The 27,461-nt window shown below is 47.2% G+C and overlaps 1 protein-coding gene across 2 annotated transcripts in view; it reads left to right on the forward strand.

Annotated features, from left to right (window-relative positions):
- Positions 1 to 27,461, forward strand: part of GFPT2 (glutamine--fructose-6-phosphate transaminase 2) — a 44,318-nt gene that overhangs the window by 2,732 nt on the left and 14,125 nt on the right. For both annotated transcript variants that reach the window (XM_087429184.1, XM_004428422.3), the window contains exons 2-9: positions 10,673 to 10,780; positions 11,696 to 11,794; positions 12,530 to 12,655; positions 16,030 to 16,088; positions 16,754 to 16,888; positions 19,206 to 19,267; positions 22,654 to 22,733; positions 23,207 to 23,324. In XM_087429184.1, the coding sequence (XP_087285310.1) occupies positions 10,687 to 10,780; positions 11,696 to 11,794; positions 12,530 to 12,655; positions 16,030 to 16,088; positions 16,754 to 16,888; positions 19,206 to 19,267; positions 22,654 to 22,733; positions 23,207 to 23,324 (773 nt within the window). In that variant the 5' untranslated portion in view covers positions 10,673 to 10,686. The remainder of the gene's footprint in view (positions 1 to 10,672; positions 10,781 to 11,695; positions 11,795 to 12,529; positions 12,656 to 16,029; positions 16,089 to 16,753; positions 16,889 to 19,205; positions 19,268 to 22,653; positions 22,734 to 23,206; positions 23,325 to 27,461) is intronic.

Consider the following 27,461-nt stretch of genomic DNA (forward strand, 5'->3'; position numbering starts at 1 on the left):
ATCCGCTACCTTGAAGCCAGCTCAGAGCCCAGACCCCAGACTGTCTGGCAGGGTCAGCAGGGTTTGAGCTGAAAGGCCTTTCCTTATCAGTTGCTGATGGCTATGCTCAGATTGGCCCTTGTTCTCCCTTGTCTTCAATGCTTCTCCCACAAAAAGCCAGAGCCAGTATTAGTTGATCCTCCACACACTAAGCAGATGACCCTCAAAGTTTCAGTGCACTGGGAGTTTAGCTGAAATGACATGGTACTCATGGGTGGTTTTGTGACATCTAGAATTGCCGGCATTTTGCTGACTTTCTGCCAGTAGAAAGGTTACTGTGTTCCCTTTCTCCCTCCCTCCCTCCTTTCCCACTCTCCTTCCTTCTTCACTCAGCCATTAGGGAATGGTGGCTCCTGGAGTTTCTGAGGCCCTGGGGCTATGTGGGCATGATCCTCCCCTAAGAGAAGGGGCAGGTAGTTGGCAGGTCACTGAGCAGGGATGGGATAACTCAGGACATAAATACTGCCATAGAGGGAAGACACAGGCACAAGTGCAGCCTGGCAGCCCCGTGGCAAACCAGCAGGCAGACATCTTTCTGTTTGGTGCACAGGGTTCAAACTTTATTTTTTAATTAGTTGCCAAACTGCAAAATTGGGAGATTTCACATAAGTAGGTGAGATTTTCTACTTCTCTTGAAAAAATCCAAAGATGAGCAACCATGAGTCCGTATTTCTGAGTTGTGCCCCCGGGATGATGGGTGCAATCTACCCAGTTCTCCCAGCCCCTGCCCAGCTGCCTGACTTGCTGATGTTACCTGTTGGCCCTCATGCAGTCTGAGCTTGGGACTCAGGCACAGTAGAGGCAGGGAGCACTGACTCCCAGGAAGAGAGGGAGGTACCTGGGACAGTGCCACATGGGCCTGGCCACACATATGAGCTCTGCAGAGAGAAGGAGGTGACAGGTGTGACAGGCTGAGGGCATAGCATATACAAGGGCATGGCAGCATGGACCATGCATGCAGGGGGTTTGACAAAAAGAATTGCACTTCCCATCCATGAATTCTTAAATCTTCCCCATCCCTCACTACTGCATTTAGTAATCTATAAGGGGGGAAAAAAAAAGACTTGGCTATGGAGAATTGGAGAATTCTTAGTTTTTGCTAGAAGATAAAGCCCTTGTCTTGAATTCATCATCTTTTGTCTCAGTTGGGGTATTAGTTTCCTCTGGCTGCTGTAACAAATTACCACAAACTTACTGGTTTAAAACAATATAAATTTATTTTCTCACAGTTCTGGAGACTATGTCCTAAAATCAGTTTTACTGGGCTAAAATCAAGGTGTCAGCAGGGCCCCACTTCCTCCAGATGCTTTAGGGGAGAATCTGTTCCTCGCCTCTCCCAGCGTCTGGTGGCCGCCGGCATTGCTTGGCTTGTGGCCACGTCACTCCAATCTCTGTCTCCATGGTCACAGCACCTTCTCCTCTTCTGTGGTCTAATCTCCCTCTGCCTCCCACTTATAAGGACACTTGTGATTGCATTAGGACCCACCCATATAATCCAAGATAATCTCAAGATCCTCAACTTAATCACATCTATAAAGACCTTTTTCCATATAGAGTAACATTTACAGATTGTAGGGGATAGGACCTGATAACTTTGAGGGCCGTTATTCATCCTGCTACAGTTGGGTTCTTGCTGTCAGGTGCCTTCTCCAGGAAGAGCCCAGTGTTGCCAATCCCAGATGCTCAAGTCATGGCCACAAGGACATTGACCAGAGAGCTACTAGCATCCCCTCCACACACATACCCAAGTCCCCTGGTCCCAGCACTCTTAGGCTGGACCCACCACAGTCAGAAGGTGAACGTGGGCATCAGTTGAATACCCCATCCTTCACTGGCAGGTGCCACACACCCAGTTGGACCAAACAGTTTTCATGGTTTCTCTACAAGTCAGTTCTTGGGTCATGTAACTATGGCGCTCAGAGCATCTTGCCCTCCATGCACACGTGTACCCATTCCACTCATCTCTTCCATGCAAGCAGCAGGCATGGTTTTATTCCCCAGAATCAAGAGAGGCCAGGACACACACACACAGTCTATTTACTTGCACAGTGGTCTTTCAGGAGAGCTTGCCTCTCGTCTCAGCAGAGGAACAGCAATCCGGGGAAGTTATGTGACTCAGGAGAGAGCTCACCCTTTTGTCCCAAACTTCTTCCAGCTCTCAGAACCCCGTCATATTGGTACTCCTTTCCTCCCTGTAACAGGTCAGATCATGGACAGATGCCTCACAGGAGACTAGGCTGGAGTTGATGGGGCACAGACGCTGGGATCAGGTCGCTTGGCTCGTTACCTCTCCAAGCCACAGGAGCCTCTCGAAACAGAGCCCCCCGCTCAGTGATGTACAGATAAATGGTTAACAACAGCTCCCTGGTTTGCCAATTTCTGTGAGAAACTGTGAGAGTGCCAATACTAATTCGGTTCATCAATATGAGATCCCTGACCGTGGAGTTGGCCCGAGATGCTCACAGTTGGCACCTGGGAGCCAGTCCTCCCAGCTCCTGCACACCTGCCCCTACTTACAGGACTGTCGAGACTGAGACTGCCATGGGCACTCTTGGATAGAGGCTGGCGGGCAGGGCTCACTCAGCACGGCCTGCTATCCCGCTCTACCTCCCCCACCTCCTCCTCCCCATCATCATGCCATTTCTTCATTGGTTAGTCTTATTCATCAGGGGTTTCCCGAATTCAGGGAAACCTTCTGGAAATTTTGCAATATAACATGAGTAAACAGTGCTTCTAAATTGAGAGGTTATTTTTATATTTAGCAAAATTCATTTATAAAGAGAGATTAACTTGAGGTTACAAACACTCTTGGGAGAAAATTCTGAAGATTAACTTGGCGCAAAAACGATTAAGCAATTTAATCTTATCATCTTTAATTTTCAAAGGAAATATTTCTCTCACTGGAAAAAAATGTCTAGTTTTTTTTATAGCCACATTTGGGCAATTTATATAAGACTTCTGTTTTTTTTCTTAAAAGGTTTTTTAGTATAATTTACAGAATACGTTGCTTCCCCTTTGCTCTTGGTGAAATCTTAACATGACAAGGACACCAAGAACTTTTCTATTAAAAATAGAAACGCCTTGCCCACATTTACTGCAGGAGGCAGAGTCTCCTATTATCTCAAGGATTCCAGTGATGTAGTGACTTTAACCCATGGAGTCCCAAGGAGGCCTGAGGCAGGGTAGGGCTGTCCCCAGCGGAGCCAACCTCCTCCTGAGCCCGAGCCAAGACTGGGGTCCCTGTGCCTTTGTGTGAGAACCAGGCTGTGCGACCTCACGCTGCCTTGACACCTCCGCCTTTGCTCTCGCTTCTGCCAGGAGGCAGAGGATTGTCGTCCCCACTTCATCAGTAAAGTGGCATTCCCCAGTCTGCAGGAGCAGAGACTGGACATATCGAGAGGCCACAGCCTGCTGTGCGGCCGTTGCCCTTGGCCCAGTGGCTTCCCTCACCTAGGGCCTCACCCAGGAGAGTAGACCTGCCCCACCTCCCCCAGCACATCACACACACACCCCCAATGCTCAAACTCGCACACACTCACATACACACACATCCGACGCTCAGACACAAACTCACACACACATATACACACATGCTCACACTTCCACACTCATAGACACTCACGCACACACATCTGACACTCAGACACAAACTCGCACACATATACACACACACACTGTCACACTCATACACACTCTCACAAACACACATACTCAGGAATTTTATGAGGCAGGAATCCAACTGGCCATGTCTTCTGTCAGGGCGGGGAGTAATCCAATCTAGGACTTAAACTAGTATCTAATCTCTACTAGGCCCATGGACTCTTTTTTTTATTATTATTTTTATGTGCACTGCCACCACAGCATGGCCACTGACAGACGAGTGGTGTGGTTCTGCGCCTGGGAACCGAACCTGGGCCGCTGAAGCGGAGTGCACTGAACTTTAACCACTAGGCCATCAGGGCTCCAAGACCAGGCATTGCTCCAAGCCGCCTCGGGAGGGATTTTGCTATCCCACCTGTGCAGGAGTGGGAGGGATGTAGTGGGAGCCAGCCTTGCTGTCATTGCCACTGCCCTGTGTGGAGGGGCTGGATGGGAAAGAAAGGTGGAGTCAGAAGCAGAAGTGTCCTGTTGTAGGGGAGGGCTCCAGGGATCAGGGGAGGACATGTCCAAATGGCCTGGACTCAACCAGGGGAGCTCTGCAGTCTGTCCATCAGATGCCAGCTGGGCATCTCCTCAAGGGCCAGGTCACCTCTGTGCGAGCTGATTCTCACCCTTGGGGTGGGGTCTAAGACAGCTCCTATGCTGATTGGGCCAGCGGTGATGAGCACCCTGCAGTCAGATAGGCCTGGCTGTGAGTTGCTCGAGTCTTTGGCCTCAGAGCCAGAGACACTGTGTCTGTCTATGGGAACCACAGCCTTGGCACAGGGCATTGTGAAGATCAGACGAGATAAGCTTCTGGAATTGGCACATGGGAAGCCTCCATAAATGGTGGAGGTGGTGGTCTACTCTGCAGCCCCCTCCCCTCACTGGAGATCTGGCATCCTTTCCCAGGACCTGGTTCATTTATCTAGAAGGCTCTCCTCACTCTAGTCCCGGAATCATCACAGTGCACGAGTGTGGGAGGGTAGTGCTGGGGACGTAAGCCTTTGTGCTTGAGTGTCTTGGGGTTACCCCTCAACGCTGGCACTGCCACACTGCCCTTGTGAAAGGGGCTGACACTCAGGGACCCCCAGCTCAGCACTACCTGCCTCCCTGGCCTTTCTGTCCCTCGTGCTCACTCCGGGGGTTCCAGAGAACAGATCTGCTTGTGTGTGGCTGTGTTGCAGGCCCAGCTCAAAGGCCAACTTCTCTAATCACCCCCTATCCATTTCGTTTACTCATGCATTCCTTCATTCAACAAACAGCTACTGAGCCCTTAAAGTGTGCCGAGCTCTGGGGTAGGTACTGGGGATACACCAATGAATAAGACAGATAAACAAGACACATGTGGTCCTATCCTCATGATGGTTACAGTCCAGTGGGAAATCAGACAAAAGACAAGGAAGCAAGTGCTATATGGGAAACAAACAGGACAACGCGACTTTATAAAAAGGAGGAGAGGGGAAGGCCTGCAGTCGACCAAGGGGGTGACCCGCCAGCTGACACCTGCAGAGGGAGTTGAAGCCACCTTTGCGCAAAGCCAGCCCAGGAACTCTCTGACCCTTTCCCACCTCTCAGCTCCCAGCCCCTCTGCCTGCAAGTCCTCTGAGGGGTTGGGAGGTCCCTGTGCATTGTGTTCTCTCTCAACCCACCCTGCGAGGCCCCCTGACGGGGCGTCTTGGCACCTCTCAGCACCCAGCACAGTGATGATGCCCTCGTGGGGAAAAGTTTATGGGATGAACTAAATCTTAATCAAGCTGCAGCCAAATCACTCATTTGGTTTAACCATCATTTCCCCAAGTGGAAAGCCAAGAAGAAATACCAATAGAATGGTACTGTTTTCCCCTTGATTTTATTTGATGATGATTTCTCAAGGGCTTCCTGTGTGCCCCATGCATACCTGCATTTGCACCGCATGCTCCACAGGAGTAGAGAGCTCCTTGCCCACTTCATTTTCACGGACACTTACTAGGCAGCAGGCAGTGTTCTGCGTGCTTTACAAAGACTCTGTGAATTCTAGCAATAAGCTTGGGAAGGAGGTGCTGCCATCACTCCACTCCACGGGTGGTTCAGGGACTTGCTGCAGGCCGCACAGGAAGCAAGGGGCGCGCTGGGATTTGAAATCAGTGTTTGGTGGAGGCCATGTACACCAGCCGCCACCCTCTGCTTCCTGCTGTCACAGAGAAGTGAGCAGGCGAGCAAGGAGGCCCTCCAGCAGGGGCCCGAACCCGTCCTTTGTGCTTTGGACCGTGTGCTCTGACTGTGCTTTCCCCCTGGTTATGGCCGTCATTCCTCCCGGTGAGCTGGGGAGCCACAGTGAAGTCAATAAAGTCAGATTGGGCCGGATGACGATCCCGTTCCCACTGTTCTCTAGTTCACATAGTGGCATGTGGTGGAACAGTGTGTTTGGGCACACAGTGAAATATCCTGAGCATACAGAGAGCACATGTGCAGTGGAAGGGAGTGTCTGCCCTGCATCCAGCACCATCCTTAGAGGCAACCACTGCCCCCGGGTCTTGGGTGCCCTCCCAGAAATACTGTGTGCATCTCCCCAGCCCACCCTGCATCATTTACTCATGTTCTGCAAGCCGCTTTGTCCCCTTGACGCATCTTGGAGATGTCGCTTGTTTTCCAAGAGAACGCACAGCTTCACCTGTTCTCTGTGTAGGGTGCCTGCCCGTGGCCCCACGGTGGCCCCACCGTGTGGCTGTACCGTCACTTACCTGGTCCTTGCCAGGTGTCAGTCTGTCTCCAGACTTCAGCTGCCACACACAGCACTGAGCACTCTCCTCAGATACGCACACATGCCTCTCTGCGGAGATGTCTGTTGGATACATTCCTAGAAGTGTAACAGCTCTAGTCAACAGATGTGTACATTTTAATTTGGATAGATTGCCAAATTGCCTTCCAAAGAGAGTGCACACATTTAAACTCTCACTTATTGTCAAACTGTTTGATCTTTGCTGATCTCATAGGTAAAAAATGGATTCTTAGCTTTCATTATGGATGGAAGGGATTCCAGGAGGGAATTCTGATGGGAATAGCAGGAGAAATTCTATTTCATTATTTCTTTAAAAATAGGAGGAGCATGGTGTGAATGCTATTTTAGTCACTTCATCTCAGTAGCGTGCAGGGAAAATCCAGCCAAGAGGGGGAGCTGCGAGAGGAGAGAGGTGGTGCTTAGTTCATGAAAGAACTTACTGAATAGATGCCGGCATGCAAGAGATTTTTTGTTGAAAATTAGACTTATGCCTTCTTGTGAAAACACCTTGAAAACCACTCCTTGGCAGCCCCTTTCACCACAGTAATCTCCCGGACTGTACCTGAGTGGCCGCCAAGCCTCCCTGGGTGTGGACACAGCTGGTTGTCCTGAGGACAAGGACCCTTTAACGGCCCCAGCCTGCCAGGGGCTCTGGCGGCAGCCCCCGCACCCCTCCAACCAAGGAGGCTGTTCTGGATCTGCAAGTCAGAGACGCATACGTGCCTGCCATGAGTTCAGAAGTGAAGCTGCCCGGAGGAAGGGGCATTGCCGGGAGGATTGGAGAGCAGAGTCATAGAGCACACGCGCTCTCCTAAAAACCTTTCGGATTTAAAGCCTTTCCAGAGTTGGTGTATGGCCTTTGTGTCATCTGCAATATGCCTGTCAGCTCCCCTTCGTGAGATACAGGTGTAATTCTAGAATGATTCCCAGGATGCCAGGAAAGTTTGGTAGTTCAAGAGACTCCAAAAATGATCTGTGAGTTGCTCCCTCCTTCACCTAACCATATCCCAGAGCGATGTGGTCTTTATAGTTACTGGAATTTGGCCGTGTCCCTCCAGGGAACTTTCTGATTTTTTGCAGAAAAATTAATATTTTGAAAAACTTCACCTAAACATATTGTGGTGATTGTTGCACAACTCTATGAATATACTAAAAATCATTGAATTGCACTCTTTAAATGGGAAAATATTATAGTATGTGACTTACATCCTAATAAAGCTGTTAAAATTTTTTTAATATTTACATTAAAAGGTAACTATAGGGTTTTTTAATAAGTAAAATCACAAAAGCACATCCCCTGCCCAGCTGTGTTTAGTTTGAAGTGTGGGGTGAAGATGAGCCCCTGGCGCACAGATGCTCTGCCACCCTGCCGCAGGGCGGGGGGAGGTGGGGGAGGGACCTTCGCTGGGGCCATGCCTGAGCTGCACACACAGCCCTTCCATTTAGCGCCTCTTGCCTGACCTAGAGTCCACCAGGAAGACAAAAATAGCTGACTGCCAGAATTACCCTTAGCCATTTTTAAAAGAAAACGTCTGTAACTGCTCAGAAAGCACAGTGTGCATGTTTTTATACATAAACCTTGCACCTTAATACTTGTGTGCAAATGTATCCTGTGTACAGTAATGTACAGTAACTAAGAATGCAAAATATCATCTTCAGCACTGGTTAAATCTGTCGCCTATGTTTTGACTGACTGTGTCCAGGTGAATTTTAGCAAGTTAAATCTTCACATGATGTGACCCTTCTTACTGCTTAGGAATATAAAATTCATTTAATGGAAATTTAATCATTCATTCAGATATACCATATTGACTTGAATCTAACCTACTTAATGACCAGAGATATTACAGGTGGTGTTGCATATAGTCGTGGTCAGCTCTGTTACCTGCAGGCAGGTGTCCTCTCTGAGGTTTATCTCTGGCAAATTTTTTTCCCAGTTTTATTGAGATATAATTGACATATAACATTGTGTAAGTTTAAGATGTGCAACATAATGATTTGGTATATGTATATGTTGCAAAATCATCACCACAATAAGATTAGGTAACATTCATCACCTCACATAGTTAAAATTTTTTTTCCTTCTGATGAGAACTTCTAAGATCTACTCTCTTAGCAACTTTGAGATATATGATAGAGCATTGTTAACTATAGTCACTATGCTGTACATTAGATCCTCAGAACTTATTTATCTTATAACAGGAAATTTGTACCTTTGGCCAACTTTACCTAATTTCCCCACCTCCTACCCCCCACCTCTGGCAACCACCAGTCTGATCTCTGTATCTATGAGTTTGGTTTTTTTTAGATTCCACATATAAGTGAGATCATACAGTATTTGTCTTTCTCTGTCTGACTTATTTCACTTAGCATAATGCCCTCAAGGCCCATCCATATTGTAACAAATGGCAGGCCTCTTTTATGACTGAATGATATTCCTTTATAGATAGATAGATATAGATATCTAGATCTCTATATATCATATATATATATACACACACACACATGTCACAATTTCTTTATCCATTCATTCGTCGATGGGCACTTTGGTTGTTTCCATGTCTTGGCTATTGTGAATAGTGCTGCAGTGAACATGGGGGTGCAGATATCTGGCAAATTTTCAATCTTGGTCAGACCTTTCTGTCATCCCAGCCAAATGTAGTTGGGAAAATAAACCTTATTTTATATATATATATATATATAATTTTTTTTTTTTGCCCTGAGCTAACATCTGTTGCCAATCTTCCTCCTTTTTTTTTTTTCTTGAGGAAGATTGTCTCTGAGCTAACATCTGTGCCAATCTTCCTCTATTTTGTATGTGGATCACTGCCACAGCATGGCTGACGAGTGGTGTAGGTATGAGCCCAGGATCCAAACCTGGGCTGCCGAAGCAGAGTGTGCCAGACTTAACCATTAAGCCACAGGGCCAGCCCCAACCTTCTTTTAACCCTATTCCTCCCCAAGGCAGCACTGGCCACTGGTTTGGAGCATTTAAGTCCTGAAGTCAGGTCTCCTTGGCTCCACTCCTGACTCTGTCCCAGTCACAGCCTCCTGACGCTTCTTTTCCAGAAGGTAAGGGGAGGGTAATGGCAGGTCCAACCTCTAAGGTGCTGCAAGCTTTGATTGACACCTGTGTGGGAACGGTTGGCCCAGTGCCTGGCACACTCTGAGGTCTCAATAAGATGAGTTACTATGAATTACCTGAAGCCCCATAGCTTTTTCACTATCCAGGCCATTGCTTCCCTGATTAATACAGATTCCTGGTCATTCTATTCCACATACATTTATTGAACAAGGGCCGTGTGCCGAGACAGTGAGAAATATAAAGATAGAATGCCAGCCTGTGTCTGTGTCAGGAGATGTAGATGTCCCAGATGCAAGAGCACGGGGGTGACCAGAGCCGGGGAGCACTTCTGCTGGGGCCGGGACAGGCTGCAGGGCAGGGAGGACGAAAGGACAGAAGGATGCCAGGATGGGGCACTCATAGGGCAGGATAGAGACGGATCCAGGGTCCGTAGTCCCAAGAGGGGGAGTGAAAGAGTTTGGAAAGAACCAACATGACACCTGGTACTTCCTATTTGGGAAAATATTATTTTGAAATACACATACAGAAAATAAAGCCAAGCAAAATCTCCTTGGCTTGTGTGCCTTGCTTGAAGATAAGCTTTCTCTAGGGGCCAAGAAACAGTTTTACTCCTGCTGTTGTAAAAGTAGTGTTTATTGATGCTAAAGCTCCAAGCAGCAGGGCCGGTAGAGAGTGGAGCAGAGGCCCCAGCCCTGTTCCCATCTGCCTCAAGAGGCTGCTGTGACCTCCCTATGACTCTTCCCAGGCGTGTTCTGTGCAAATCGGGGCATTCACGAAGGTGGGGACGTCCACACTTCCCTGGGTGGCTGGGCTGTTTTGCTGATCTTTGTTGTTATGAATGCTGCCCCAGTGAAAGCCGTCTCCGGCAGGAGGCCCATGGAGAATTCCCCACAGTGGAGCTGCAAGGCCATGGTGTGTGCGTGTGTTCTCCACGTGCCTCAAGAGTCTTTCGTCACAGAGGAAGGGCTGCATATGATGCCCTTCCAGAAGCAGGAAGGGCACACGGCTTTTCTTCGGTTATGTTGGGAAGGCCACATCTTCCTCTGCAGGCAGCCTGGAGCCCTTCTGCAGTGCAGGAATGGCAAAGTTTTTCTTTTAAACACGAACCAAGTGTTTTATAAACGTGCGGTTTTTCCCTCTTGTCACAGGAATCTTTGCCTACATGAACTACAGAGTCCCCCGGACGAGGAAGGAGATTTTTGAAACCCTCATCAGGGGCCTGCAGCGACTTGAGTATAGAGGCTATGACTCGGCAGGTAGGCCCTGCAGGCCACTGCAGCATAAACATAACGCTTCTTCTTTAAAGAAGTTTGAAAACTCTAGAAAAGTAGAAAGAAGAAACATGGGTAAAAAAACCTCCATCAAAAGTGCCTCCATCAAAAGTGCCCCCATCAATATCTTTGTGTCCCTCTCCCAGTCATTGCCGTGCGTGTGTGAGGGTGGGCTGGGGAGTGGACAGGTGGAAATGTCATGCATAGTTTTTTTGTGTTTATAACTAATTGTCATTATGTAATTCTGTAATTTTATATTCTTTTTTCACTTATTGTAGCATTTTCTATTATCCTAAACTCTTCCTAACGATCTATCTAAGTGGCTGCACAGTCTTCCACTGGATGACTGTCTCAGAGTTTACTCCTCCATCCTCTAATAGGTGGATGTTTAGTCTGTTTCCCATTTTTAATTAAGCAGCCTTAGGAGGAAGGGAGAGCCAGATCATTGAGAGCCCTATCAATTCTTAACAGAAAGCAAGTCTGATGAAAGGTTGCAGGAACATGAATGCAATGCAGATACCCACTAAAGAATGCAAAGTGCATAGCAAGTAGCAAGACAAATGCCCTCAAGTGAGCCCACTGCCTTCAGTGGCAGGTGTTGGGGTGCCTCTCCCACAGGCTCCCGAGGGCTCACACTGGTTAGAAGCCAGGGAGGCAGCCACAGCCCGAGTTCCAGGCGCACACTCCCTGCCTGCTGTTAAGCGTTGCCACAGTTAACAGCCTCGTCTTCCCAAGCTGATATCCTGAACACTGTTTAGTTCTTTTCTGGGCAGCAAGCCTGGGGAGCAAGAACTAATAAAATGACAGCTCTGTGAGCCCTCGCCCTGGGTGGTGCCCTGTAACGAAGTGTGTGTACAAAACTTAAATTCCAATACAAAAAAAATCATGATCCCACTACAGGTGTGGCCATTGATGGAAATAATAATGAAGTCAAAGAAAGACATATCCAGCTTGTCAAGAAAAGAGGAAATGTCAAGGCTCTCGATGAAGAACTTTACAGTAAGTGGAAAACACACCGAGTAAGGCAATAAATTCAGCCTGGTCACTTTGAAATCTTTTATTCTAACAGCATTCAAGACTAAAAATGTTAACTTATCTGAGCACGGATAAATAGAAGGAGGGTTAAGCCCATGTTGTAAAACTGTGTTTCCCAGAATGTGGGATGGTTTATTTTAGGTGGTAGTACGTGGAGAATCTTTTTCTTAACAATTAGTACTTATGTATTTTTTTTTTTAAAGATTTTATTTATTTTTTGCCCCCAAAGCCCCAGTAGATAGTTGTATGTCACAGCTGCACACCCTTCTAGTTGCTGTATGTGGGACTCGGCCTCAGGATGGACAGAGAAGTGGTGCCTCGATGTGCACCCGGGATCCGAACCCGGGCCACCAGCATCGCAGCGTGTGCACTTAACCACCAAGCCACAGGGCCAGCCCAGTACTTATGTATTTATTTTAATTTTTCTGGTAAATGATCCTGCTTTTCCATTTATAGTAGTGTTCTAGAATTTTCTTTTTAAAGTAAGTTTATTTCAGTGAAGTGAATTAGGTGACTGATAAGTACTAAGTACACAGCAGCAGGTCAGACAGACATCCCGGGGGTGGGGCCTTGGTGGGCGATGGTGGGGTGTGCCTTGGGTGTAGCTGATGTGTCTCCCTGTAATGATGCCACCTCACCATTACTGTACCCTGTCAATGCTTATTTAAAGTGAGGCAAACTGATTTCTCTTTCATCTAGAACAAGACAGCATGGACTTAAAGGTGGAGTTTGAGACCCACTTTGGCATTGCCCACACGCGCTGGGCCACCCATGGGGTCCCCAATGCTGTCAACAGCCATCCACAGCGCTCAGACAAAGGCAATGGTATGTAGTGCGGCCTTGTTCCCTAGTGCCGACAGTTGTGCCTGGCCCTGACCTGTGCCAGGTGGATCCACGCCCACGGCCAACTGGCTTCTCAGCTGGCCCTGTCTTCCCCGAAGATCCAAACTGGTGGCACTGGGCCTCAGCCTGGCCCCTGTGTGGTGCCAACCCCTTAGGCATCTGCAGAAAAATGATGGCAACTCCTATGAGTGCTGCTGGCTCTTGGGACCCAGGCTGAAAGGGACTTGGTGGTAGGAGGGGTTGAAGACCTGGGCCCTGTTCCTCAACAAGGGACCCAAGTGTCCCTGCCCCTGAAGAGAGTGGTCCTGAGCCAGGGTAGGTGGCAGTGCTGATCTCGTTTAGCATCTGTGGCACCTGCTCCAGCCTGGGCCCCTGCAGCGAGGCCTCAGCAGCCAAGGGCTTGAGATTTGGAGAAGCAGAGGCTGCAGCTGGTGGCCCAAGAGCTCCTCCCAGCAGCAGAGCCCTCGACTCAGCTTGCTTTGCATTTGTAAAAAATGAGAATGGTTGTACATAGAAGTCCAGACTTCTGGCATCCCTTGACAGACAGGAAGGTACGGTAAGTGGGCTCTCAGGAAGGTACGGTAAGTGGGCTCTCATGCAGCAGGCCAAGGTCATGGAGCGGAGACACAGCCACTGCTCAGGGCAGTCACGGGGGCACCAGGCACTCTTTAGTGGGCTGGGGGCCCACCAGTTCTCCCAATTTCTCCCTTGTGCCAGCTCCAGCTCATGGGCCCACCTGACTGCCTGGGCCCCCAGGACAGTTCTCCATGCCCTGGTTCTCTTAAATGACACCCCTACCCCCTTTCGTGGGAGAACCACTGGTAGGCCTGGGGCTCCCAATGGCAGCTCTCAGGGGCTTGTGGTCAGCCCCCAGGGGCATTAAGGTCTCCTGCAGTTGGATACGGTGAGTATGTGAGATGGAGAGAGGGCACAACTCCTGACTCCTCCCAGGGCTCCAAGGGCAGGCAAGAGTCTAAGACATCATCTGGGCCTTCCAGTGGGTCCCCACTCTGGGTTGGGCCCGGTCCTGTCAGAAGCCCCCAATGACCCACACCTGGGCACCATGGGGAGGGTGTCTGGTGGAGAGAATGATCTCTGGAGTCATCTGGGATGCCCACCCAAGACACCCCATGGCATAGTGCAAGTTCTTGCCAAGCCCCACATTATAGCAGGGATCAGAGTCCTCAGAGTAGTAGTGGGTGCTTCTCAGCAGGCACTTAGCTAAATGCTGGACCAGCCTCACCACACTTAATCCTCCTGGAAGTCAGGCCACAGCAGAGCAGCACCTCCCTGCACAGCGTCCTTTGCCCCTATGGACAGTGGTTCCCCGAGGCAGTGTGCAGCCCTGGGTGGAGGGACAGCCACCCCAGAGAGCAGAGCCCAGGTGCTGCATCATCCTCCAAAGCACTCTGCAAGGTGCATCATCTGCCCGGATTGGAAGGGAAGGCCTCCTCTGGGGAATGAAAGGAGAGCCCCATGCACCCTGTTCAGTAGAGCAGCTGGCGGTATCACAGAGGCTGGGCTACATGTGTGTCCACGTGGTCAGGCTCTCGGGTAGTCAGGTTTTTGGCTACAGACTGTTCCTTGGATCTGGTCCATTCCCTGAACCATAGGGTGTCCCACTACAGGGGTAGGCACCCTACACTCAGGAGGGAACAGCAGACCCTGTGGTGGTGAGGACCCAGAAGTACATCCAGCCAAACCCGAGGCCACCGCAGAGGCCGGTCCCTGGAGCAGCAGCGTCAGCTGGAGACACTGCTCCTAGACCATGTGCCCTGAGGTAGCACCACCCCAGCCACAGCCTCCTGCCCACCCGGGCTGTAAGGTGAACCCCCACGTCAGTGCAGGTGATGGTTCTGTGTCCCTGAAGCAGGGAGGCTCCAAGGAGATCCCCCCACACCCAAACTTGGAAATGCCCGCCCTGACTCAAGATGAGTAATTGAAAAGAAAACAACGTGGGAAATAAAATATTCGTAAAATTTCTTTAGCAATTCATCAGTGAATGCTGAAGAGCATACTTTTAAGGAAGACTTATACCCAGCAACTACATTGCACAAGAAAATTACACAAAGAAGTTTTCGCAAAGAAAATGTGGATTCTAGGAAGCAAATTAATAATTAGAAGTTAAGACAAGAGACTGAGATGAAAGAAAATGTGACAAGCTTAAGAAAATAATGTAAAGAAATAATGTCACTGTAGATAAGGAAAAAAATGGAGAAGGGGTTGGATATAGAGGCAGTTAATAGAGATCCAACAGGTGGATAACTGGTGTCCCCAAGAAGAGAGCCGAACAAATGAAACAGTAACAGATTTGTAGAGGTGCAGTGGAGTCCAGCTGTGGCTCGCACGCCTGCTGAAAACGGCTTTTCTTACTCAACCCTCTGAGTGTTTGTGTGACCTCACAAAAGTAAACAATAGGTTGTAAAAGAGAGAGACAGGAAATTATGGTAAAAATAAAGAAAAGGAATAAGGGAAAAGGTTTTAGAAGAGGAGAAATCTGTCCTGTACTGAAGAAGAGCTTGCATCAGAGATCCAAAGGTTCGTGGAAGTGCATGGGGTGTGGAAGTGCAGGGGAGAGGGGGTGGGAGAAGCAGCAGCAGGCAGACCTGCAAAGAGAAGTGCCCCTGGCCAATGTGGGTGAGCCTGGAGATGCCAGCGCTTCTGGGGTTTTCCCCCTAGGAAAACCAGGATTTTATTATTTTTTTTATTTTTTTTGGTGAGGAAGATTGGCCCTGAGCTAACATCTGCTGCCAGTCTTCCTCTATTTTGTATGTAGGATGCCGCCACAGCATGGCTCAATGAGTGGTATGTAGGTCCATGCCTGGGATCCAGACCTGCTAACCCCAGGCCTCCCAGGTCGCCGAAGCAGAGCGCGCAAGCTTAACCAGTATGCCATTGGGCCGGCCTCCCAGGATTTTTAAGTGAAAAGAAAATTTTAAACTCAGATCATTTTACAATACAGTGTAGGTCAAACAAAGCATGTGTGTGGACTGCTAGCCTATGACTCCTTTGAGCTTGAAGCCTGTTGGTAATGCCTGGAACCGTTTCTGGGTAACCAGGAGTTAATCATTCCCCGTTTGAAGCCTATTTGATGATATTGCAGACCACGGGTCAGAGCTCTGTGGTGGTCAGGTTGGTGGATGCTCTTTATCAAAAGAGAAATGTGTATTTGCTTGGGTTTAAATTGTAGTCATAGCAGACATCCGTTCTAATTACTGTAAATGAAGTTTGCTTAACAGAAGTCCCTGTAGGAGCAGAGTTTGCAGAGTTTCAAGCTATTGATTTGTTTTCCTTCACATCTAACTTGAGCTTCACTTCTTCATAGCATTTCTCTCTTGACTAAACTTTTCTTCCAGAATTTGTTGTCATCCATAATGGGATCATCACAAATTACAAAGACCTGAGGAAATTTCTGGTAAGACACTTCCTCTGGTAACATGTAAGTCGAGTGGTATTTTCTTGGTCTTCCCCAGAAAATTTCCAACCACCTCATCTCCCTCCGGAAACAAAGGCAGATGCTGAGTGAGACCCACTCTTGGCCACATCACCACGTGGGACATACCTCCTCCCCCGCTCAGCCCCTCCCCAGATCTTGCTGGAGGAGATGGCAGGGCATTTGCAGTTACCTCAAGGGCCACTGCAGATTCACAGATCAAAAGAACATGAACTTCCTTTTATTAAAATATCTGTGCTAATAACATATCGCCTCATACCCCAAATGGAATGTGGAGTGGGAAGGCAGACGGCAAGTGTGTAAAGTATGAAAAGGTTGTGGTGTTGGTTGGGATGTGGGTGGATTTGACTCAACATATTTGATCATTCTGACTGCTGTTATTATGCAATGTCCAGATTAATGGCAAGGACAAGCTTCTGAGGCAGGATGATCTCAGGGAATACTGGAATGACTCAGCCACGTTGGGCTGTGTGATTCTGGCAAACATTTCTCATCCCCGCCCCGTTTTCCTTGTTCGAGCCTTAAGTCTTTGCGAGGGCAAATCATAAGGGAGGAGAGGGAGCTGGCCAGGCCGGCATTGCACAATGACAGTTATCTGACACTTGGTGTCCAACCAAATATTCCAGGAAAGCAAAGGCTACGAGTTTGAGTCAGAAACAGATACAGAGACCATCGCCAAGCTGATTAAATATGTGTTCGACAACAGAGAAACTGAGGACATTACATTTTCAACACTGGTCGAGAGAGTCATTCAGCAGTTGGTGAGTTACAAGTCCCACGTGTCTAAATCATCCCTTCATTCCCTCATTTTTCATAAGCATTTATTAGCCAAATTTGCGCAAAGGACCTGAGGATTAAAGATGGCTTGTCTACAGCGTCTAGCCTTAAGGTGTTATGTCCTTGTGGAATTGGGAGAAGTTCTGAGGTTTTGGTCAAATAGAAAGTGCCTTGCTTCATTTTAACACCTCTGAAATTGTGACCAGCCTTCTGATCTGCGGCTTCTTACGATGGCAAGTTGCTTACGGGACCTTAGTCACGGTGGCTTACGTTGTCGTCTTGTCAGCTGAGTTGTGTGTGCTGTTAGCTCCAGACCTGAGATGAATTTAACTGATGTTGGAGACTTAGAAGTGTAGTCCATCCTCCTGTTTCAGTAAAGCAGTTATTTGTCATGGGGGCGAAATGCTCACACGTTTTTACTGAGTGGAGTTGGAGGAAGAGGCAGTAAAGACAGCAGGTGCAGACTCTTGAGAAGTTTGATTGCAGAGGAAGGGTGCAAGGAAATGGCCCAGAGATGGGAGAGGGTTGCAGTTCTGAGGGAGGATTGTGTTTCTGTGATAGGAGATATCAGATCACGTCTGTGTGCTGAAGGGAATGATCTGGGAGGGAAAGAGAAATTGGTGATGTCCTAGAGGACTGGACCCACAGAACAAAGTCACCTCGAAGGGGCACAAGCTGGGGAGATTGTCCAAGAGAGGCCTCTCCCTGGAGGAGGAGGTGGGGCAGAGCCAGGCCCCATGTGGGGCGGTGGGGGGCCGAGGAGAGGGCTCCAGACCTCCCAGAGCCCATCCTCCCGGGCATCAGGGCCATCAGTAGCTCCTCAGAGACAGCAGCCGCCTGGAGACAGTGTTCAGGGTGAGAATCTGGAATGTCTGGGGTCAGGGGCTGCTGTGGGTACAACACTGTGATTTAATATATGTCACCCTTCGGTGTTTTCAGAGTCTTTTTCAAAAAGTATGTCTACTGTTGAAACCCTTTGCTCTGTGACTTCCGTTTTTGGGGGTCCTAATTTAGAAGACATTTATAAATAAGAGTAATGTACAGTATAATGTACTGTGTAGTGCACAGTAAACGAATCTGGTTTTGCAACATGGTATTTCCTCTTTTCCATTTGTAACTTTAAATTTCAGAAATACCTCCCCAGTGATGGCACTTTTAAACTTCAGTGACTTCTCTTACCTGAAGCGACACAGGGCTCATTTTGGCTGAGAATGGGAGGTGTTTTTCTATTCAGTTCTACTTCATTGTTGACAAAACCGGCAGGGGAGTGTCAGGCTCCTCAGGGTCTGCCTGAAGCCTCTTCATTTTGGGGGGTTTGAAAGGCACTTAGTGGCCTAGGGATGCTGCCTCTGGGTTTCTCTGGCAATGTGACTGAGCTGGCAAACTGGCTGTCACATGCTGGCTGCAGGGGACCTTGGGTCTGCCCAGGGTTCCAAACCTTGAGAGATTTCGCATAGAAATCTAGATTTATAGCTGGTTGTATGTACCCAAAGTCTACTAGGGACATGGTAAACTAGCACAGAATGGTCAGAATATAGGAGAGAGTTTTGCACCAAGATTTGAAATAGAAAGAGCATTGAGAGTCTTGAGTTAGGAGAACTAGATTCTATTTCTGGTTTGCACAAACCAGCAAGCTGAGGCACAGAGGGCAAATGACAGTCATCACCATAGAAATAGTGACAATAACAATAATGACAGCTCATGCTTCTGTGGTGTTCTCCATGTCCAGGCACTGTTCTGAGCACTTAAAATGCATTAGTTCACAGAAGCCATGCAAGGTGGGACTGTTCTTGTTTCCTTTCACCACGAGGCACAAAGAAGGCTGTAGTGATTGCCCAGTTACAAGGTGGAGCCAGGATTTGAACGCGGGCTCTAACGTGTGTTGAGCTGAGCCCACATCATAGATTAGCCCCTCTAATCCTCCCAGTTGCTCCCGGAGTCGGTACTGTCCCTAAGGCCCAGCACCGGACCCCAGCCCCAGTTCTCATTTCCTGAGGCTCTGACTGCGCCAGTCCACCCAGTTCATCACAGAGCTGGGACTCATCCCTTGTGGGCCTGGGCACGGGTGGTTCATGTTGCTCACAAAGAAATCCACAAGTTCTGGTCTTCGGTCCTTCAGTGTGGTACAGTCTCTCTCACTCCCCCTCCTGACATCACCCTGCCCAGCTGTCCTACCTTCAGTGCCCTCTGGAGTGACCCCAGGACTGCCCTCAGTGAAGAGGGCCAGGGGAGAACTGTCTGGGGCAGTGGCTGGCTCAACCAGCACAAGTTGTTCCTCACTCTTCTCTCCTGTATTTTCAGGAAGGCGCATTCGCGTTGGTCTTTAAGAGCATTCACTACCCCGGAGAAGCTGTTGCCACAAGGTGAGGCAAAACGCATTGACATTTCCAATAACAAATAAAATAAAATCACTTTGCTTGAGGCACAAGGGAGGGGTACGGCCTCTGGCAAACTGGAAGATACTCACTCTATCTAAGGGACAGCTGTGGCTTAGCCACAGAGAATGTACCCCACCATCTCTGTGACGGGAGCTTCTGATTTTTTTTTTTTCTTTTTTTAAATTTAGTCAACTAGCCCTTAATGATAGTCGGGCAAGAATAGCTTTATTAAATACTGAAATGTCTTTGTGTGTGTGTGTGTGTGTGTGAGGAAGATCAGCCCTGAGCTAACATCCATGCTAATCCTCCTCTTTTTGCTGAGGGAGACCAGCTCTGAGCTAACAGCTATTGCCAATCCTCCTCCTTTTTCTCCCCAAAGCCCCAGTAGATAGTTGTATGTCATAGCTGCACATCCTTCTAGTTGCTGTATGTGGGCCGCGGCCTCAGCATGGCTGGAGAAGCGGTGCGTCGGTGCGCCCCCGGGATCCGAACCCCGGCCGCCAGTAGCGGAGCACACGCACTTAACCGCTATGCCGCGGGGCCTGCCCCGGAGCTTCTGATTTTTTTAAAGGGAAATTAGAAAGTTGGCTTTTTATTTGAAATCCCCAGATTTTTAGAAGTTGACAACAAATTCAAATTAAAAATAAAATTGTATAGCAAGGGCAAAATCCAGGTTTCAGGTTACTTTCAGAGACTGTCTTTATAAAAGAATGCAAAATTATTAACATGAAACTAGGAATAAGATGAACGTTGATTTGAATCCAGTACAGAAGAGGCCTTTAAGGACAAGAGCTCCAGCTTCATCACTTCCGTGTAGGGTGTCGCAGGGATCAACTGAGAGGACCGCTGTCCATCTGTTAGAGTCCCTGTGGTCCCCAGCACCGTGTGGATTCACACAAGTGGCCATATTAGTGCTGTCCTATTATTTTATATTCAGATGGGTGGATTATCCACCCATCCATCCATCCATCTGTCCACTCATCCATCCACACATCTGTGCATCAGTCCATTTACCTAATATATGTTGAGCACTTACTATGTGCTGGGCCCTGGGAATCTAGTGACACCCGACTTGATCCTACCCTTAAGGACTGGACAGTTGTGCAGGAGGACAGAGCAGGGCAGAGGATGGTGATGCCCTGCAGTGGAGGCTGCGGAGTAATGCACTGGGGGGCCTGAGCTGGAGTAGGTGTCAGCCTGAGGGAGGCAGGCAGAGGGACCAGCATGAGCAAAGGCAAGGGGGCCAGAGCAAGCGTGGCATTTTAGGGACCTGCAGTTAGGCCAGGATGGCGGTGGTGGGGGCACTGGTGGGACTTGAGGCTCTTGCAGTCTCAGTGTGTGCTTACTGACACCTGCTCTGTGCCAGACATGGGGGACAGCAATGAACAAGATCCCATGGACACTGCGCTACAACATCAAGAGCTGGTGGAGAGTGGGGACGTGGGCAGAGGGCCAGCTCTGCAGGGCCTAGGGTGCCATGTGGGCTGCAGGCTTCTTTCTCAAGGCACTGGGGAGCCATCGAGAATGCACCTCTGGCCCTGGAAGACTGAGCCAGAGATGACAAGGCTGTCCCTTGCAGACTGTCACAGTATCTAGGCAGGAAATGATATGAATGTATTATTTGATTTTTTCTAGGACAGGAACCAATTTACCATTTGGAATTTAATTTCTTCCAATCATAGAATTATAAAATACCAGTTGGTCCCTATCAAATTTAGAAACCCCTTTTAAAATCTGATATTGCTGTTTCAAATGAATGCAGAAGAAGGCAATGTGAAGAAACAGTAAAGCTTTATTTTTCTAAATTGTCTATAACTGGTGGTTCTGTAACCTCCAGAACAATCTTTGGGATGTCGGGGAGCATTATATGTCACAAAGTCTGGAGAAGCCACAGGGCTCAATGGACAACAATAAATTTGGGGGAGATATTTGCCAAGAAAATTAGATATTACAGTGCTTTCTCACTGTCATTGTTATAAAGACTGTTGAAGCTGGTTCCCCATGGGCCCCCGGGATTATGCTCTGATTTGCTTTAGATATGATCAAAGATTGTCCCAAATAGTCAGAGTGTTCACAGCTCCTTCTTCAAAGCTGTAGACTTTGTCCCCTACTTTGAGAAGTCAGAAGTGGGGTCCAAACAGGTCAACTACTGGAAAACAAGATCTTTTATTGTTGAAGGAATATTTAGGGCCTGTATGGAGGCAGGTTAACAGACCAAATGGAAATATGTGGGCTGGATTCAGGCTGGTTTAACAATAGGTCATTAGTTCATTGATCTAAGTTGGTAAGAAACTGTTTTAGGTAAAATATTACCTCATTGTATTCTAATTAATGTGTTTGACACAGCGCTCCTAAATTGTCTTATTAGAACATTCTCAATGTTTTCTTCTTATTAGTGAGCTAGCATGGAGGGGAGAAAAGGCACGCACTCTTTAGTAACTGTCGAAATGTTACTGTCTGGGTTCTGGCTGAAAATCACAGGTCTAGGTGAGTTACAAAAGTGAACTGCTCGTTAAGCTGCACACCCATTGTGAATTTGATTTGCGTGCTGTAATTTATAGAATGAGCAAAGAATCAGGTTTTAGAGGCAGGACGCCACTAAAATCATATGGAATAATACCGTCAACACATTAGCAACTTCTGCAGAAGTTGTGAACCACGAAGCGCTTTTTACTGAAGATTGCCTCCTGGCACAGGTGGCTGAGCTAGGGGCTCTGGGAGAGGAGACCTGAGTTAGGGGCTCTCACTCCCATCAGCTGCAGGAATTCCCCAAGCTTGGCCTTGTGAAAATCGCTGTTGCCTTTGTGATAGAGTCTGCCATGTGCAGGCTGAAGATTTGAAACTTCACCCACAGGGTGTCACTCAGGCAGACAAAACCACCCTTGAAAGTGCCTTCAGTGGCCCACAAAGTCAGGTAGACCCAAGCCAGTCACTTTAATGCCCCCAAAGCTGGAGAACAACTGAGCTAGGTGAAAGGGGGCAAAGAGAACCTCTAGGCAGATCCTGGGCATCAAGGTCCCCCGCTTTAGAGATATGCAGCACCTGGAGGCCAAGTGGGGACCAGAGTGCTCCTCTGCTGCTGGGACCTCCCAGTGATTCAGCCTCTGTCATCTAAGGTGTGGGGATTCACTGGGCAGGTGGGTGACGCCATGAAAGTGAGCTGGGATTCTTGTGCTAGCCTGTTGGTCCCTGCTCCAAGCCTTGGGAGCATCTTCCTGTGGCCCAGGAGGCCATCCTGTGGGACCTCAACAGGACACTTTGCCCCGGGGAAAGGGCTAGATGTGGGGACCCCTCCTCAGTGTTCAGAGGACATTCGGCCCCACCCAGGGTGTCAAGGCTATGGGTAACTCAATTCCCTTTTGTCCCTATAGGAGAGGCAGCCCCCTGCTCATTGGAGTGCGGAGCAAATACAAACTCTCCACAGAACAGATCCCCGTCTTGTATCGGACGCGTAAGTTTCCTGAGGACTTGAACAGGGCAGTGCTGCTTTGGTGCAGGCAGCTCCCCTGGAAGGCAGGAGGCCCTTACTCTGCTGGGGCCAGCCTGCACATGGCTCCAGGGCAAAAAGGTTTTCACACAACTGAGACTTGGCTCCATATTTTCAAAAGCTTTTTATTATGGATATTTTCAAAAAGATACACAAGTCGAGGGAAGAGGCATGCGGCTCCGTTATATAAAGCACCCTATAAAGCACCCATGCCTGATCTGAGCGCTGATTTGGTTTATTTTGCTTGCAGCCATTTAAATGCTCTTGCAGCAGTACTGTGTTATTTGGGGATCTTTTACACGATTTGGCTGACACAACCAAAGCTAAAAATTGCAGATTGCTCCCACACATATTCAAAAAGGAAATTGGCTCCTTGCTGCATATTATTCAAACAAAATAGTTTAACAGGATTTGCAATCCTTTCCTTCCTTTGCCAGGCAATATTGGGAATGTGAAGAATATCTGTACAACAAGGATGACGAGGCTGGACAGCTCGGCCTGCCTCCACGCTGTGGGGGATAAAGCAGTGGAATTCTTCTTTGCTTCTGACGCAAGGTAGCTACACCTGGTTTCCTTTCTTTCCTGGGATTATGTACTCAAGAATGACTAGCTAAACACTGCCATTTCTTACTTACCCCCATTTGAGCTGTTTTCTCACGGCTCAGCGAGGGGTGGGGGTGATGGCAGATTTCAGCCCTCTGTGGCCCTCCTCCAGGAATCCTTGTACCGTGAGCACCTGTGTGGCTGTCGTCGGCAGCCGTGGTGGCCAAAGGCCAGGTCCACTGACCAACACAACGTTTTGGGCCTGCACAGAATAATTGAATTAGTTGCCAACACTTTAAAATTGGGAGACTTCACGTAAAAATCTGGATTTCTAGCTTCTCTGGAAAACCAGCAGATCTGGGCATACTGGGTTGTGCTCCCTCCTGCCTCCTTTAGATGGGGCAGGTGTCTCCAGACCTTTGGTTCTTCCCGCACCCTGCCTGCCTTTGCCTCAGTCTGACCATTTGTAAAAGAGCCAAGATTTAGGGTTTTGGTCCAATTGATTCCAAAGTCCATGTTCTCATCAACACACAAAACAATAATTCCGAAATTTAAGTAGGCTTCGTACCATTTTAGTACAAAAATGTATACACACAGTCAGAAAAGACCAAAACACTTTCCTGCTAGTTTAAATAGAAAACTGCCATAAACACCACCATGACTTCCTCCATCCATATCTTTGTCATGCCTCTTTCCCACCAGCTCTTGTAGGGGCCTGCTGTGAAGCAGGGAGGACACCAGGTGAGGTCTCCTGGGCACCTGGAGTAGCAGGAACCTGGATCCCAGGCTGTAAGGCCTGTCCCAGCCCACAGCCCACAGCCCACATTGCCCTTCACACTGATAGGAAAGGGCGGCATTTCCCAAACTGTTCCCTACAGCACCATTTCAATGAGAAACTAATATGATTTTAATGATTCTAAGATGCACAATCATTTTATAGATTTTAGCATCTGTAAGTGGCATCTTGCAATTATAATTTGCTACAGTTTTTGTTTCTTAGAAGTGTATAAAATAATAGTGATCTTAAGATCAATATTCCCTTATATTCAATGAAATACAGTAGATATTTCTCAAAAAAAGAAAGGCACGAATGCCTGAAAGGAGATGAAATAATTATTTGTCGGCAATAGGATTATTTAAGTTCCAACTGAAAGCCATTAGAACTAATACTAGTGGCTGGTCAGAGAATAAAGGTGTGGAAATGCGACATCCCAGCAGTAGCCCCTGAGCTGAACTGGCGGGGACCACATCCACCTCGTTCCCTCTGGTGTCTCCTCATGTGACTGGCACAGCAGGCTCTCAGCAAACCTTTGTTGAACAAAAAAGTAATCTATTTACCACAGCTGAAAAAAATGTTTTAATTCCTTAAAATAAATTTTAATAAAAATAGTCCAGAACATGTTTGCAGAAGACTACAAGAGTTTATCATGAGAAACAAAAAGAAATTTGAATAAAGGGAGAGATTTCACATTCACATTAAGTAGGAAGACTTAATATTATTTTTTAAAATAATTTAATAATTAAAAATTATTTTTTAAAGATATTGACTCTTCTTAAATTAATCTGTAAATTCAATGCTATAATTAAAATCCTCAAGATTCTTTTGTTTGTTTAGGTTTTTGGAACTTAAAAAAGTGATTCTACAATGTATAGTGTATAGACAAGAAAGCCAGTACATATTGAAAAATAAGAAGGATGATTCTGGGTGACCCTCCCAGAAAGGAAGGCACCCTGCAGAGCGCTCGTGACAACAGTAGCAGCCTGTGCTGTGCACTCACGGCGGGACACTGTGCTGAGGGCTTCGCAGGACGATCCCATTTGATGACCATAATAAACCTCTGGTGAAGGAAGGCACAGCGATCATCTCCCGATTCACAGATGAGGAACCGAAGACAGGGTTCAGAGGGATCATGTCCTTGTTGCCCAAGGGCACAGGGCTAGTAGGAGGCAGAGATGAGGACTCCACCTCGGGTCTGTCTAACTCCTGGGCCAGTAGTCTTAATGACTAGATTATACTACCATCCATTGTGTAAATAAAAAAATAATAATTATATTTAAACATACAGATATACATGCACACATGAATACAAACACTAATATATTAAGCACTGTCTGGAGGGCAACACAACATAAGCAGGGTTTCTCTCTTGGAGATGGGATCTGGCCATCTTCTTCCTCTTGTTATTCTGTTTTCCACTTTTTGAACAATTAGTGTATATTGTTTAAAGTATTTTTTTCCAGTGCAGTGGCTTTCCATCCTTCTTTATCTTTCTCCTCTAGGATCTATCTGGAGACACCTCTCTTAGAGCCATAGAACTTGATCATTTCTCTCGGACTTTGCATCAGGAGGTTTTTTTTTTTTAAATTGTGGTAACATTGGTTTATAACATTGTATAAATTTCAGGTGTACATCATTATACTTCTGTTTCTGCATAGATTACATCATGTTCTCATGTTCACCACCCAAATACTAATTACAATCCATCACCACACACATGTGCATAATTATCCATTTTGCTCTCCTCCCTCCCATCTTCCCCTCTGGTAACCACCAATCCAATCACTGTCTCTATGTGTTTGTTTGTTGTTGTTTTTGTCTTCTTATGAGTGAGATCATACGGTATTTGACCTTCTCCCTCTGACTTATTTCGCTTAGCATAATACCCTCAATGTCCATCCATATTGTCACAAATGGCTGGATTTCATCGTTTCTTATGGCTGAGTAGTATTCCATTGTGTATATATACCACATCTTTATCCATTCGTCCCTTGATGATCACTTAGGTTGCTTCCAAGTCTTGGCTATTGTGAATAATGCTACAATGAACACAGGGGTGCATGTATCTTTACGCCACAGGGGTGCATGTATCTTCACGCATTCGTGTTTTCATGTTCTTTAGATAAATGCCCAGCAGTGGAATAGCTGGATCGTATGGTAGTTCTATCCTTAATTTTTTGAGGAATTTCCATACCGCCTTCCATAGTGGCTGCACCAGTTTGCACTCCCACCAGCAGTATATGAGAGTTCCCTCCTCTCCACATCCTCTCCAACACTTGTTGTTTCCTGTCTTGTTAATTATAGCCATTCTGACGGGCGTGAGGTGATATTTCATTGTAGTTTTGATTTGCATTTCCCTGATAGTTAATGATGTTGAATATCTTTTCATGTGCCTGTTGGCCATCTGTATATCTTTTTTGGAGAAATGTCTGTTCACATCTTTGCCCATTGTTTAATTGGGTTATTAGTTTTTTGGTTGTTGAGATGTATGAGTTCTTTATATATTTTGGAGGCATCAGGAGTTTTAAATGCTCATTTTTCTGCACGGGACACGTGTGGGTGTGGCACTTGGTAGAAGGAGGGTTTTTTTCTCCCATGGCCCTTCAAGCATCACTTCATGGTTTTCACTGTATCTGTGTACCGCCTGTGCTGTTGATTACCTTTCTTTTTCATTTACCAACTTTTCTAACTTAAATTTATTTTTAAAAGAAACTTTCTATTACCATCTCAAGGGAAAAATCATTATTACTTTCTATGCAGAGAAAGTTATTATAAAAATAATAAACACATGACCGCACATTTCATTAGTGGACGTGTTTTGTAGTTTGCTCTCAAGCCCCCCTTTTTTCCTTGCTCTGTGTGTGTGTTAAGAAATTGAGTCATTTGTCCTGATGAGTTTCCCGCTGTCTGGACTTTGCTGAGAGAATCCCCATGGTGTCATTTGACATGTTCCTCTGCCCACTGTATTTCCTATAAACTGGAGTTTACAGGTGTCTAGAAGCTTGATCTCCTTCAGGTTTGATTTTTTGGCAAGACTACTTCGTAGGTGGTGGTATGTCCTTCCATCAGGAGGCAGATATGTCTCATTGTCTGTCTTTTTGTGCTGTTGAGATTGATCAGGGGATTCAAGTGTCGCCAGCCTCATCCATCCATTATAAAGCTGCTCTCAGCCTTTCACCTCTTAGTTTCAACAGCTATTGATGGTCCTTGACTAGAGCTATTAATAATTAGAAATATGAACAACTAGTTCATAGATTGATTATTTTAATTCTATCATTCCTTCTTTATTCTATATTCCTCCCATAAAGAGAAACTTGCCTTTATAAAACATGTGGTTATTCTCAAAGACAGACCATTTGGAAAGGCAAGAT

This window comes from Ceratotherium simum, chromosome 4 (assembly GCF_057802395.1).
Source record: "Ceratotherium simum simum isolate JZ-2026a chromosome 4, ASM5780239v1, whole genome shotgun sequence".
NCBI lineage: Eukaryota > Metazoa > Chordata > Mammalia > Perissodactyla > Rhinocerotidae > Ceratotherium > Ceratotherium simum.